Below are 15,817 nucleotides of genomic sequence, written 5' to 3' on the forward strand. Positions count from 1 at the left end.
CATTTTAACCATTTTTATGTGTGTATTTCAGTGGCATTAAGTACATTCACACTGTTGTACAACCACTGCCATCATCCATTGCCACAACTTTTGCATAATCCCTAACTGAAACTCCATACCCATTAAATAACCCTTCATTCCCTAACCGCCCCCCACAAACCCCGATAATCACTCTTCTACTTTCTGTCTGTATGAATTTGACTACTCTAGGTATCTCATGTAAGTGGAATCATATAGTATTTGTTCTTTTATGTCCGACTTACTTCACTTAGTATAATGTTTTGAAGGTTTATCCATGATATAGTATGTACCATTCTATACTTCAATTTCATTCCTTGTAAGGCTAAAGAATATTCCAATGGATGTATCTATCACATCTTGTTTACCCATTCATCTTTTGATAGACTTTGGATCGTTACTACCTGTGGGCTATTGTAAATAATGTTATGAACATTGGTGTACAAATACATGTTCGAGTCCCTGCTTTCAATTTTTTTTGGTAAATACACAGAAGTGGAATCACTAGATCATATGGCAATTCTATGTTTAATTTTCTGAGGGACCATTATACTGTTTTCCACAGTAGCTTTTATCTTCCCACCAGCAATGCACAAGGGTTCCAATTTCTCTATTTTCTTGTCAATACTTGTTACTTTCTAATTTTTGGATAATAGCCATCCAAAGGGGTGTGAATTGTATCTCATGGTTTTGATTAGAATCTCCTAGTGATTAGTGATGTTGAGCATCATTTCATGTGTTTTTTGGTTACTTGTATTTCTTCTTTAGAGAAATATCTATTCAAGCCCTTTGTTCATTTTTAAATTAGGTTGTTTTTTGTGTTGAATTTTAGGAGCCCTTTATATATTCTGGTTATTAATCCTTTATCAGATATATGATTTGCAAATATTTTCTCCCATGCTATTGGTTGCCTTTTCACTCTTCACTTGGTATTACAGTTTAAAAGAGGGTATCAACCCTGCCTCAAATTCAGATAGAACATAAGAAAGAAATCAGAGGCCCAGTCCAACTATGGACTGTGGATCAGACTAAGAAGAGTTTTTACATTTTTAAAGGATTGTAAAAAAAAAAAATACGTGACAGACACCATATATGGCTTGCAAAGCCTAAAATATTTACTATTTGGCCTTTTATTTAAATATGAACTTATAATTAAAGAAAATACTTGAGAGTGTTTCTATGTGAACAAAAAGACATTAAAGCATGTTTTTTCTCTACTGGAAGGACTAATGCTTTTGTTTGTCTGTTTAAATAATTTAAGTATGATACTGGGATTCATATTCTGAGCTAAATAATTGTGCAAAACTGTGAACCACAGCTTGGGAAAGTCTCAAACTCTATTAGTCAAGTTCAAAATAGAATGCTGAGAATGAAAAAATTTATAATACCCTATGGCATACTAAAAAATTACCTAAGAAGCCCTGATTACCTGTTATAGTCTTAAAATATAGCTGAAAATCTGAACTCCAAAGTTCTTTCTTCTGAAAAACTCCCATATGAAATTTCTCATACCCTCTCCTTACCATCCTTGAATAAAATATTCACTCTTACTCTTTAAAAGACTAATGAAAAACTGAGATTAGCGATTTCAAACACAAAGGGTCCATTATAAAGAAATATTTCTATAATCTGTGAAATTGAAAAAGTTAATCAAGGGACTTCCCTGGCGGTCCAGTGGTTAAGATTCTGTGCTCCCAATGCAGGGGGCACGGGTTCAATCCCTGGTCGGGGAACTAAGATCCCGCATGCCGCATAGTGCGGCCTAAAAAACAAAACAAAACAAAAAAGAAAAAGTTAATCAAGTTTAAGTCAAATAATCCAAGAACCAAGAATCATTTCTTTCTAGCATTCATTCTTACCATTTGGCAAACTTCCTTTTCTACTTTAAGGGCACTCTATATAAGATGAATACAAATATAATAAATGTGGTAGGGGATCCCTAATCTATAGCTTTCTCCTCTTAGTTTCCAAAAATCACCTTGTAAAAAAATTTAAAAAGCAATTGATTCTATGCTTATTATAAAGTGATCTTCACGTGCTGCATGATTTTAGAAGTCTTAAATTTTTAGCCATTCATTGGCCATACCTTGTATTAATGTTATTATAATATAAAGCCCTGAAAGGACATAGTATGGTGGAAAAGTGCAGACTCGGAGGTAGAATAGGTTCAAAATCCAGCCCCACCATGTGACCTGAAGTCTGGTCTCAGGTTCCTCATTTGTAAAATAGAAACTGAGATTAGTATAAGTAATGCACATAGCAAAAATTTAATAAATACCATTTCCCTTTTCCCCTTGAAAACAGTAATGAATAAAGTCAAATAGGTAACCAGTTCTATTTTTTCTCAATACATTTATTTAGGAGAATGACTTTGATATTGGGAATGTTGAGTGTGAAATTTAGTGGATGGTGGTAGCTTTTAGTTCTGTAATCAATTACTGAAGGCTATTAATGAAAGACACGGTGTGGGAAAACACTGCAGTCAATACTGGTACTATTGCTGGTAATGTTAGCTTATGTTGCAAAATTTCCTATCTTACTGCATGGATAGTGTTAAGTGGTATAAGGGAAAGAGATCTGTGAAACCTATTACAACTAGACATTTAGAAGGTTATCCTAGCATATTCTTTTTAAAGACAGGTTATTAACTGAGTTACTATACTGTTCATATTTCTTCATATTCTAATGAAGTGGGACACAACTTGGAGGGGAGGAGTGTCCCAGAACATCAAACTTCTATAGTAAGACAGAGAAAAGAAAAAACCCACAACACCAACAGTGTCACTTTCCTATTCCCTAAAATTCCAGGTAAGTGGCATTACTGGATCAGTTAAAAAATCCTAAATAGCAAGTATGGAATGTCAGATGATGAAGTAAATCAGATTTAGACTTGGAAGTTTCATTAAAAGAAAAAAACCCCACAAAAACCTAGAGTCTATCTTATGACCGCTAAAGATGGTAGAGAAGAATTATTTGATAATCGATTTTTCCTATCAGAGTCTAAAACTCCTTGACCTTAAAGGCTGTGGTATTACCTAGTAGTCAACTACTAAACAGGATTCCTTTGGAAGAATTCAGGGGGGAAAAGAGTAAATTGAGTCTCCCTCTCCTTAAGCAGGGTGCTTTTCCTTCTCTCCTTAGTGACTCAGGTCTTGACTTTTGCCTAAGGAGTGTGCTTAAAATAAGGCAAAAAATATTATTTAAAAAGGGGGGAGAGGGCTCCTATTTATCCCCTTTTTATTGTAGCAGAGAAGACAGTGGGACCTGTCAAAGTTAATCTGAGGGATATGTCACGTTTCAACTCTTTCCAATTCACCGCCTGTCAGCTACAGTTCTGAAATATTTAGGGAACGAAAATGGACAGTTGTATGAACTCAGTGAGGATGAAACTTCAGGTCATAACGTTTAAAATTTTCTTTCTACATATATCTGTCTCACCTACCAAATTGAGAATCTCTGGTGGACACAGACTACACCTTTTTCATATTTATATTCCTAATAAAAAACAGAATGGCTACCCACAACAGGTACTATACAAAATGCTGAAGGAGAGCAATCAAGACAAAAGCCCAAAAGTAAATAATTGATAACATAATTTTTAAGTACTAGACAGCAATCATCAAACACTAAGGACAATTAGAAAACAGGAAAATATATTTCAATCATGAATTCACCAAGTATCAGAAAGAGGCCCGAAGTTTCAGTTAACGGTTGCTAACCTCAAGTCCCTAATCTCCAAAGTGACTGAAAAGACAGTGATGAGGGTGAACAGGCTAATTTCCACATTTTAGAAAGGCCAGTGGACACTGTGTATTTACCTATGATGACACTGCTGACCAAAACACTAAGTTTCTTTCTTTTTGCCCCGAACAATATCAGCTCAGTAGGGTAAGATTTTATACTGAAAAGATGCTCTAATAGCAGTTGGGAATTATTTTCATTAAAAAGAGCACTTCGGGGGCTTCCCTGGTGGCGCAGTGGTTGAGAATCTGCCTGCCGATGCAGGGGACACGGGTTCGAGCCCTGGTCTGGGAAGATCCCACATGCCGCGGAGCAGCTGGGCCCGTGAGCCACAACTGCTGAGCCTGTGCGTCTGGAGCCTGTGCTCCGCAACAAGAGAGGCCGCGATAGTGAGAGGCCCGCGCACCGCGATGAAGAGCGGCCCCCGCTTGCCGCAACTAGAGAAAGCCCTCACACAGAAACGAAGACCCAGCACAGCCATAAATAAAATAAATAAATTAAAAAAAAAAAAAAAAAAAAGATTTCTTCGGGCTACTATTCCTGCACCTCCCCTCCATGCCCGCACCCACCACATACACACAAGCACAATTAAGTAAGTTTTCAACAAGAGCAAAAGGAAAAAAAGAGAATATCAGCAAGCAGAATACTCGTAGGCCGAATTGGAATAAGTCAAAGGCAGCGGTCCTCAGCCAACCCCTGCTCAGTCCTACCCACCCAACAGAGATCCTGTGGACTGACTACTCTGAATAAACCTACTAGTTATTCTGATTTAACAAGCTGACATATAATAAAGGAATTTTCAGAAAAATTACCTCTCGAACTTCATCATCTTCTTCATTCTTCTGTCTGCTTTCTCTGAAACGACGTACCTGGATTGTAACAGAATAAATCAGAAACATGTTACAAACGTGTCTGCTATGTAAATATAAAACTGATTAACTGATGTTTTCCATTACAACATAAAACTCGGAAATTCAAGTACAGTTTTGTTTCACAAAAGATTAAAGAAGTCATATTTCCCCAGTGACTCACATTAAAAATTCAGAAATGTACTCTAAGAAAAATTGGCCCTAAGCAAAATGATATTACCTGCTGACCAAATGTTCCAAGTCACTGAAAAACAGCCTGTAGGACTGCAGAGGAAAAAATTCTGATGTCCTATGGGTGTTATACTTCAGTAGAAGAGCTAAAAACAAAAACGTCTCTTTGAATAGGTTTGAATTATTACATTGCTCAAATCATTCTTGGCCACCTGGCTGCAAGTCATCCAGGAGGCTCTCTGAAATGGTACCTGAGGTCGGTGGGCCCCTGAAGACCCATTTTGCTAACAGTCAACCACCAAATGTTTGCCGTCTGCCAACCCTGGCCCTGGTGCCATGAAGGATACAAAGCTTCCTTTTTTACTGGTTCCTGCTCACAAAAACTCTTATAATATAGTTATGTAGCTAGAAATAAACTCCATTTATTTAATAATTTACTCGGCAACATGTTTACTGAGCCAAGCTGCTATGTGCCAGGTGCTATTGTAGGAACTGAGAATACAATAATGAACAAAATGGTCAAGAGTTCTGCCCTCCATGGAGCTTACAATCAGTGTGTGCATGTGTGTGTGTTACAAAGTAAGACACAAAATAAAAAGTTATGTTGTATTTTAGAAAGTGTATAGGATCAAGTTAATTTACAGCTAGACTGAGAAAGCTCCATCCTTACCTCTGAGGAGCCTCTGGCTTTCCCAGGGCCAAATTATTTACTGATGGATTTCAACCTGCATGAGCAGTTAGAGAGCATGGTTTGATTATGTGACCAGAGAGGCATAAAAGACTCCCTGGAAACTTCTGCACAGATCTTGGTGTTCTGTCCCGGGTTTGCTGTGTGCATATAAGGACATGAGAAACAGACACCTGGTGTCTCTCAGATCCCTAATGCCTGCCTATACTCCTTCTCTTGCTGTACTGTTATCGGTTGCCTTTAAATAAAAACTTTAAGTGAGTATGTTCAGTGGAGTCTTATGAGTCCTTTCAAATATGTGAACCTGTGAAATCTTTGCAAAAGGTGTTAAGTGCTCAGAGAAAAGTAATGCAGGAAGAGGGACAGAGAGTGCTGAGGAGAGGCTACAGGATGATCATCAAAGGCCTCACGGAGAAAGTAGCAAAGCAAGAAGGTAGCAAAGATTTTAAAAGGTAGGGAGTGAACCTTGCAAATAACTGGGGAAAATCATTCCAGTCAAAGGAGAGAATAGATGCAAAGGCACTGGGGCAGAAGCATGGTATGTTTAAGAAACAGCAAGGAGGTCGCTGGGCTGGAGCAGACATAAGGATGAAGAAGTAACAGGAACCACACTGAGTAAGGCCTTGGGAGCAACTGTAAGGACTTTTGTTTTTAGGCAGGAGTGACTTCATCTAAACTATGTTAGGATCACCAACAGCCCAGCTGAGCTGAGGACAGAACAGAGTGTGGAGGAAAAGCACAGGCAGAAACAGGGAGACCAGTTTGGAGGCCACAGGAGTAATCTAGGTGAGAAATGGCCAGACCTTGGACCACTGATAGAGATGAAGGTGGTGAGAAATAGTCACATTCTGTAATATATTCTGAAGGCAGAGTTAAAGGATTTCCAGACAGGATATAGGTGACAGAAAAAGAGGAGTCAAGGATAACTTCAAGGTTTATCGCTTGAGCAAATGAAAGAATAGTGCTTCCACTAGAACCCTACAGGTAGAGCAGGGGCTAAGGTTCAGCAATTCAGACTGGGAATGCTGGAAGTTGGAGAGGTCTATTAAACATCCAAGTGGAAGGTCTAGCAGGTTGCTGGCTACAAAAGTCTTGAGTTGAGAGGAGAGGTTTGGGCTAGACTTTTGAAAAGTCATCACCAGATGACAGTATTTAAAGCCAGGAAGCTGGGTGACAATACAAAAGGAATATGTAGATGAAGAAGGGGTCCAAGGACTGAGTTCTGGAGACTCCAACTTAAGAGGCTGGAGAGGTGAGAGGAATCAACAACAGAGACTGAGAATACACATACAATGAGCTGGGAAGAAAACCAGAAGAGTGTGGAGCCCTAAAAGCCAATGGAAAAAAGGTTTTAAGAAGAGGTCAAGTGAGATTTAAGATGGAGAACGGACAATGGATTTAGCACTGGAGGTCACTGGTGCTTTGACAAGAGTAAATTCACTGGAATGAGGGGGTCGAAACCCCTGAATAGATGGATTTAAGAGAAAAATGAAGGTGAAGAATCTGGGCAGCAAATACAGAAAACTCTGTGAAGCAATTCTGCTATAAGAGAGGAAAAAAGAAATAGAATAACAGCGAAAGGGAAATAGGATCTAGGCTCCAGAGTTTTGTTGAAAGAAATAGCAGCATGTTTGTTAAGATTCAGTAGAAGGGGAAAAATACAGGAATAATATTTTTTTTTAAAGACGGCATAGCAAGTAACAGTGCTCGAGGCGGCACGTGATATATCAAAAGCACTGAGTCATTCACAGAAGAGAAATGAGCGTCAGAGTAAAAATACCGAGCAGGCATTATGTGCCAGTGTACTGAGGGCTTACATGTATTCTTTTAATCCTCACAACAACCTTGAATGCGGTTCTATTATCCCCATTTCATAGATGAGGAAACTGAGGCACAGAGAGGTTAAATACTTCACTGACGGTTCCAGAGCGAGTAAGGTCATCTGGTCTATAGTCCATACTCTTAGCCACCATGCTACACACACACACACTCTCTCAAAAGTCATGATGTCACTCCAGGTGTGGATGATCATTTTGGGGAGTGGAGGGTGGGAAGGAGGGTTTGTTTGTTTTATGTATTTACTTTTTTAGAGCAGCTTGGGTTCACAGCAAAATTAAAAGGAAGGCACAGAGATTTCCCATATAGCCCTGTCCCATACATGCACAGCCTCCCCTATTAATATCAACATCCCCCACCAGAACTGTACAGTTGTTATAACTGATGAACCGATACTGACACTACATACTCCATATCACCTAAACTCCTTAAGGTTCACTCTTGGTGGTGTACATTCTATGAGTCTGGACAAATGTATAATGACATGTATACATGTATAACCCACCATTACAGTTTGATACAGAGTAGTTTTACTGTTCTAAAAATCCTATGTGAATCCACCTTTTCATCCCCTTATCCCATTGGTGCCCAACCACTGACAACCACTGATTTCTGTACTATGTCCACAGTTTTACCTTTTCTAGAATGTTACATAGCAGGAATCATACATTAAGTTACTTTTTCAGATTGGCTTCTCTCAGTTGGTGATAGTCACTTAAGGTTCCTCCATGTCTTTTAATGGCTTGATAGGTCATTTCTTTTTAGCACAGAATAATATTCCCTTGTCTAGATGTTTCACAGTTTACTTATTCATTTACCTACTGAAGTACATCTGTGTTGCTTCCAAGTTTTGGCAATTATGAATAAAGCTGCTATAAATATCATGTGCAGGTTTGTGTTTAGACATAAGTTTTCAACTCCTTGGGTAGATACCAAGGAGCACGACTGCTGGAGAGTATGGGAAGAGTATGTTTACTTTTATAAGAAACTGACAAACTGCCTTTCAAAGTGACTGCACCACTTTGCATTCCCACTCGCAATCTAAGAGTTCCTGCTGCACCACGTTCTCACCAGCATGTGGTGTTGTCGGTGCTCTGGAATTTGGCCGTTCTGACAGGTATGTAGTGGCATATCTCCTTGTTTTAATTTGCATTTCCCTAATGACATAAGATGTAGAGCATCTTTTCATATGCTTACTTGCCAACTGACTACCTTCCTTGGTCTGGTAAGGTCTTTTGCCCATTTTTTTAATTGGATTTTTAAATTTTCTTATTGTTGAATTTTAAGAGTTTTTGTATATTTTAGATAATAATCCCTCATCAAACGTGTCTTTTGCAACTATCTTCTCCCAGTCTGTGGCGTGTCTTCTCATTCTCTTCACGTTGTCTTTTGCAGAGCAAAAGTATTTAATTTCTATGTAGTCTAGCTTATCAGTTACTTCTTTCATGAATCGTGCTTTTGATGTTGAATCTAAAAAGTCATCACCATATACAAGGTCATCTAGGTTTTCTCCTATGTTATCTCCTAGGAGTCTTACAGTTTTGCATTTTACATTTAGGGGGTATGGTCATGTTATACTTATGGCACTTGACTGACAAATCCACCCATGCTAAAAATTTACGCACCTAACACATCCAGAGCCACAGAGTAAGTAGTGTAGAGTGTGGATTATCTGCCTTCCCTGTGAAAGCACCTGGCATTTAATATTACTGGTTGTACATTAGTTGACACCATAAGGCTTTAAAAGAATCATGTTAAATAACTAAAAGCACAAAAATAAAAGTAAAAGGGAATGAGTTTTAAAAATAATATTTTGTTCTTCTGCTTAGAGGGAATTTGGAAAATACAGAAAATGATCCCCTAAAATCCCACTACCTGAGCATAACCACTGATAATGTTTGGAATATCTTCTTCCATTCTTTGCATACACGCACCCACTCACATATAAAATAAAAATAACTGGGATCACATTGTGTATAGTTTTACCTCTTTGGAATTCTTTTCCCACTTAACACTGAAAATACTTTTCCATGTTCTTCAAAAGTGTAATTTTTAATAGCTGCATAGTATTCCATACTATGTATGTGCCAATATTTATTTTACCAAAACATTTCCAACTTTTCCCCACTGCAGATAACACTGACATAAATTACTCCCCATTCTAATCTCTATTTCATTATTGTCTTAGGAAAATCTCCCAGGGCTGAGTTAAAGGACAAACCTTAAGCTTCTTGACATGCTTAAGAAGGCAAAAATGCTTTTCAGTGCAGCTATTCAAACTCTGATACTCCTACCAGCAGAGTACTAAATATCTTTCTCAAATTGTTGCCACTTTGACAGATAAAAAATACATTTAATTTGAGCTTCTTTGATTATCCTAGGTTAAATACCAGTTTCATATGCCTATTAGCCATTTACATTTCTTTTGTGAACCACCTATTCAGGTCCTCTGTTCATTACTCTATTGAAATGTTTAATATTCTTAAGATTCATAAGAGCCCTTTAATGTAGCAAGAATATTAACCTTTTATTCTGCCCACATACGAATATTTTCTCCATGTCAATACCTTCTAATTTTGTTTTTTGACAATTTGACATGCAAACTTTAAAAAATTTTATGTAGTCAAATCTAAAGAGCTTTTCCTCTGCTTTTATGCACAGAGGGACTGCATTTCCTAGGTGAAATTCAAAATCTCAATCAAAACTTAATAAAAAATTGAGATAAGCAGACATTTTCACCCTATGAAGTTCATTTTAAAGCACTTTCATGATCTTCAAGAGAAGATACTAACTATGGATGGGGAACAAAACTAACATTCACTGGGTATCAATCATATTTGAGACTGTGTTCTAGACACTTATTAGACATTTTCTAATTTAATCCTCACTTTATGATCTCAATTTATAGATAAGAAAACTAAACAAATCAGTGAAGTTAATTAGTGATTTACCAGAAAGAAACTTAGAGCTACTCTTAAGGAGAGACTATCTAAATAATAGATTTTCCACCCCAAATTATTTACTCACCTCTTCATCGATTTTATCTTCTAGGGCATCAGTATGACGTTCTTTAAGAAATCGCTGTGTTTTTTCCAACTGATATTTCACTAATTCCTCTATGGCATCTTTTTCTTCCTTGTCCACAAATTCTTGTACTGCTTCACCCATTCCCCTTTCTGTTAGAAGTGAGAGCTGCACGTTCTGTAAGAGACATATAAATTACTGGTTGCAGCATCTTCCTTACAAAACAATTCTGTATAAGCAAGGAAAATTACAGAATAATTTTACCAGAGAAAAAGACAAAAAAGTTATCTAGTTATCGGAGGGAAAACACAGCAAAGTAAAATAAATCAATGGATGGTAACTAAGCCTATTGATAAATACTAAGGGCCAGAAAAAGCAAAGTAAAAACAAGAAACAGGAGTAGAGTACAGGACTTGTGAAAATGCAGAGGCCTGAGAGGCTGGGACATAGAGTCCAGAAATAGCAGCTGATGACTAAGAGAGCAGGTTAACCAGTGTGGTAGGCAGAAAAATGGCCCCTAAAGATGACCACATCCTAATCTCTGGGACCTGTGAATATGTTACATGGCAAAGGAGAATTAAGGTTACAGATGGAATTAAGGTTGCTAAGCAGCTGGCTACAAAACTGGGAGATTATCAGGGACTATCCAGGTGGGCCCAGTGTAATCACAAGCATCCTTGAAAATAGAAGAGGGAGACTGAAGAAGGGAGTCACAAAGAAGTATCCGGGGAAACGACGGCCAGACAGATCCAGTGTTGCTTGCTCTGAAGATGCAAGAAGGGGGCCCGGAGCCAAGAAACACGGGTACCTCCAGGAGCTGGAGAAGATGAGGAAATGGAATCTTCCCTACAGCTTCCAGAAAGGAACACAGCCTTGACAACACCTCAGTTTTTGTCCAGTGAGACCAGTGTCTGGTTTCTGACCTACAAAACTGTAAGGTAATAAACCTGTGTTGTTTTAACCACTAAGTTTGTGGACATTTATTCCAGCAGCTATAGGAAGCTAATACAACCAGAGGATCTCAAAGTGGCACATACCCACAAAAATAAGAATAGCTTCACCATCCAGTGGCTTATTAATAAAGTAACTCTGAAATTACATCCAGATGCAAGAAAATTAAATCCTGGATTCAGACTTAGGTAGTAGCAATAAAAAGAAAGAGGATAACAACACTGACAATAATAGACACAATAATAACAATATTAATGACTGACATTAATTAAGCACTTATTTTTCTTGATACGTAATAACTATAAATGAATGTAACTGTCACCCTGCTTACTTCATGGAGACATTCTGAGGATTCATTTTGTTTAAACTACCTATTACACATATCTTAAATTAAAATCTGTTATTATAAGATAGCCATTATCCAAACTGAGAACTGTAACTAAGAAATTACCTTCTCTGCGGTTTGAAAATACTGTTTCACAAGGTCTTCTACCCTTAGAGTTGTTCCTTCTGAGGGTTTTGTGATGAACTTCCCAAAGTTGATCTCTTCTCCTAGAAAAAAGAAGTCCATGAAAAAAAAAAAGTAGCAGTTTCTCTTTTAATGTTAACGTGCCCAAACTCACTGAAGGTTGCTGTCAGTGAAGGAGGTATGGCCAAACTTTATCAACTGTCAGTTTGCTCAACGCAGTAAATTTTGAGGCAAAAACATGTCATTTTTGCTAATATCTAGAGTCGTTTCCCCAAAGTCTGTTATTTCTTCTCCAAATCTCCAAGTAGTATGTCTCTTGGACCTGTTCTCACAGAGTGGTCCACAGATCTCTGGGAGCCCCCCATACTGGTTCAGGGGGCTTAAGGTCAAATGTAATTTCATAATAAGACTAAGACGTTATTTATCTCTTCCACCGTATTGACATTTGCACCAACGATACACAAGCAGTCGTGGGTAAAACTGCCGGTGCCTTGGGATGAGTCAAGGCAGTGTCTCTGAGTTCTACTGAGAGTCATCACTTCGTACTCACAGTTCAAAACAAGACAAAACAAAAAGCCAGTTTCACATAAGAATGTCCTTGATGAAACAGCAAAAATTATTAATTTAATTAAATCTTGGCCATTAAACACGTATCTTTTTAATATTCTGTGAGACAAATGGGAAGCAGGTTTCAAGCACATTTGCTGTATTCCTAGGCAGGATGGCTGTCTCAAAAAACAGCAGGTACAGAATAAAAAGAATACTGGGCAAGAAGTCAAAAAGCATAGGGTCCGGTAGGTGCTCTGCTCATAACCTTTGTCAGGGAAATGAATATTAACTGTCTAGCATGTGTGTGACCTGGTGTGGAAAACACAATGATAAAATGACAGGATGCCGCCCATAATAGCAATTGATCACAATACAAGATGGTAAGTGCTACAACAGAGGTAAGAACAGAAAATATGACACACAGAGAAGAAATAAATTAATTCGTCTCAAAGAAGGCTGAAAATAACATGCAGATAGCAAACGCAGTTATCATTTGACTCAAGACCTGCACTGCAACTAAGAAGTCTGCGTGCCGCAACTGAAGATCCTGCATGCTGCAACAAAGATCCTGCGTGCCATGGCTAGGACCTGGCACAGCCAAAAATAAAAACAAATAAATAAATAAATTAAAAAAAAAAAAAAAAGACTTGCAGAATGAATAAGAATTACTAAGCAAAAAAGGAAAAAGAAAAAGTATTTTAGGCAAAGGGAAAAGTTTATGCAATGGCTTAGGGGGTAAAGAGGCACAAAGTTCAGTGTGCCTCTTACAAAGTGGTGAGGACAAGTGAATAGAAATCTTTTTTGAATTTCAAGACAGGAGAATTAATATTACTTCATAAATATGATTACTATATTTTACTATGCCAGACACTATGTTAAGACCATTTACACACAGTATATCATCTAATCCTCACAACAATCCCGTGAGGCAGGCACAGTTATTATCCTGATTTTGTAGACAAGAAAACAAAACATCAGAGATTAAGTAATTTGCATGATGTCACACATGTAGCTAAAGTAGCAGAGTTGGCCAAAACAACAAACAATTTCATGCTTTCAATAAGATATACAAAAGGGTCATTGTTTCCATTCAGCAATTAATGTATAAACAAAAAAGGGATCATCAGAACAAAATTGACAATGGATGAAACTCAGGTAACATAAGGTACTAGGTTCTATACTCCACATTCTCACAAATGCTACACCCAAAAAATTCAAGGAATTGATAAGGATGGACAATTAAAGTAAATCACCATCAGTAAGTAACTAGCTAAAATTCACAGCATAAAAATATCATTCTCTGATATGGATTTTTACCCCCCTAAAATAGTATTCTATGAGCTCCATTTAAATATCCAAATGACTGTTTCAGGCTGAATTAACAGCACACACCATTGTGATCACAATTTCACTATGAAAAACATAAGCCCATTAAATCGGGGTTAATAAAAATCAAGGTAGTGTACATGTAAACAAGGGCCATATTCTTCTATGAAAATTCTGACTCGATAGCTCTAAGGAGATGAGCCTCTATTTAAAAGGACCAATACTTCTTAAGAAGAAGCACTGTTTCAGTCAGATGACCTGTTTTTGATAAATGCTAAAATAAGGGCAATTAGTTTTTATGAACTTTAATTGGAAATTAATTATCTGATCATCAGAAACATCAAACTTAAGCCCTTAAGTACATATCTTTTTAATATTCTGGGACACCTCTTATTTCAAAAGACTGGAGTCTTCTTAAATCACTGTACACTGTAAAGTTGAAATATTTAGCCCTGCAAAATTTGAGAGTATGTTCTCTGAACATTAATAATGTATAGTAAATAACAGATATTTAAACACTTTATCTCTAAAGTGTGTTGTTCATCAGCAGCACGTTTTAAAAAAACTACGAAAGGCTTTATTTCTTTATTGATATCCACAAGTTTACAAATGATTGCGATCTAATTTTCAGAAGAGATTTAATTATTCCAACTATCAGTTTACTTGTCTGAGATATTAGAAAGAATCATAATAAAACATTTTCCATTATTATTTTATACTTTTACTAGAGATTGATTTATGTGAGGCCTATAAGAGCATTTTTTAATTTGTAAAGATAACTAGCTTACCCGTGTCTTCCTTTTGCTCTCTACGCCTGAAAAAATGGATAACATCTTTTGGATTAGCTACCCGGTCCACAAATTTCTGGCTAAAGCGAAGAACACTGAACGGTTCAAAGCCTCCACTATAGTCCACCTGGAAATACAGAATAAGCTATGAAGGCTAGGGAACAACAGATCACCAATTTCAGTATTCATGTTTATGTGTAATACTTTTAAGTTAATATGTTAATGTTCCACAATTCATTTTAAAGATCATGATGATGTTATACCATTTATTCTACTGAGAAAATAAAACTTCAAAGGTTTACGCTTATGCAGAACATTGTTTGATGGAATCAAGATACAGTAAGAATTCCCACAATGTCAGAAAATTACATCTCCCCTTGATAAAACTAGCAGTCTAGGTACCAGGAATAGCATCTGAAAAGGATGTGAAATTTCTAAACAAATTTTTTTAAACTTTTAAAACAGAAGGAGATTCTCTACCAAAACAAAATGCTGGCCCCAGATGCATTTGTTAATTGGTCTATCATGTAGGGATAAGCTTTTACACTAGACAAAAATAAATGCTGGGAAAATCCATGGAGGAAAAGAAGCTAGTCTGTGAGCTTTGAGAAATGATCACCTTCCTTCAAAACACAGTACAGTCATCCCTCGGTGTTCACGGGGGATTGGTTCCAGGATCCCTAAGAACACCAAAATCTGTGGATGCTCAAGTCCCTTATTATAAAATGGTGGAGTTCAATCAGCCCTCCATATCCGTGGATGTGGAAGTGCAGGTACAGAGGGCCGACTGTTTCTACTTATAAAAGAACTAATAATTGCTCTCAAGGCAGGCTCTTTCTAAAGAAGTCTATAGTGGTACCAAGCTCTTTACAAAGAAAAATACTACATCTCTTTCTAAGAGATATAATCGTTCTCCTAAACTAAGCTGTTCTCGAAGTATGCTCTGGGAATCAGCATTGTACCACATCACCAGCCTTTCCAGATTACTCCTAACCTCCACCCCACTTACACTCTTCATCACACTTAGCATTAGCTAAGATTTTGTTCATGTATTCGCTATTTGTTTATTGTGTCTCTCCTCACACCTCCACCTCCTGTAACCCTTGTCTATTTTACCATCACTGTGGCCCTCCTCCCCGCCCACCAACATGCAGTAAGAAGGTACTCAACATACATTTGTTCACTGCATTAGTGAACCAGTGAGCGTCCTCTAGCCAACACAATGTACTTCTGGAATACTACTTACGTGAAAATATTTGTTCTTTTGTTTCCTTAATGAATTAATAATTTAGTGTGTTTAGAAAAAGGAATGCCAATTTTCAATTCAAGTCTGGTTGGTTCTAATGGTATCAGGCAGACTTAGATGAGGAACATGGGACCTTCTGCC

At 37.4% G+C, this 15,817-nt stretch overlaps 1 protein-coding gene across 5 annotated transcripts in view; it reads right to left on the reverse strand.

Annotated features, from left to right (window-relative positions):
• MRE11 (MRE11 homolog, double strand break repair nuclease) overlaps positions 1-15,817 on the reverse strand; it is a 71,281-nt gene that overhangs the window by 26,711 nt on the left and 28,753 nt on the right. For all 5 annotated transcript variants that reach the window (XM_082339917.1, XM_082339915.1, XM_082339916.1 and 2 more), the window contains 4 exons: positions 14,431-14,557; positions 11,750-11,850; positions 10,351-10,524; positions 4,572-4,628 (listed from right to left, as the gene is read on the reverse strand). In XM_082339917.1, the coding sequence (XP_082196043.1) occupies positions 4,572-4,628; positions 10,351-10,524; positions 11,750-11,850; positions 14,431-14,557 (459 nt within the window). The remainder of the gene's footprint in view (positions 1-4,571; positions 4,629-10,350; positions 10,525-11,749; positions 11,851-14,430; positions 14,558-15,817) is intronic.

The sequence above is a fragment of the Balaenoptera borealis genome, assembly GCF_965194805.1.
Source record: "Balaenoptera borealis genome assembly, chromosome: 11".
In the NCBI taxonomy this organism is placed as follows: domain Eukaryota; kingdom Metazoa; phylum Chordata; class Mammalia; order Artiodactyla; family Balaenopteridae; genus Balaenoptera; species Balaenoptera borealis.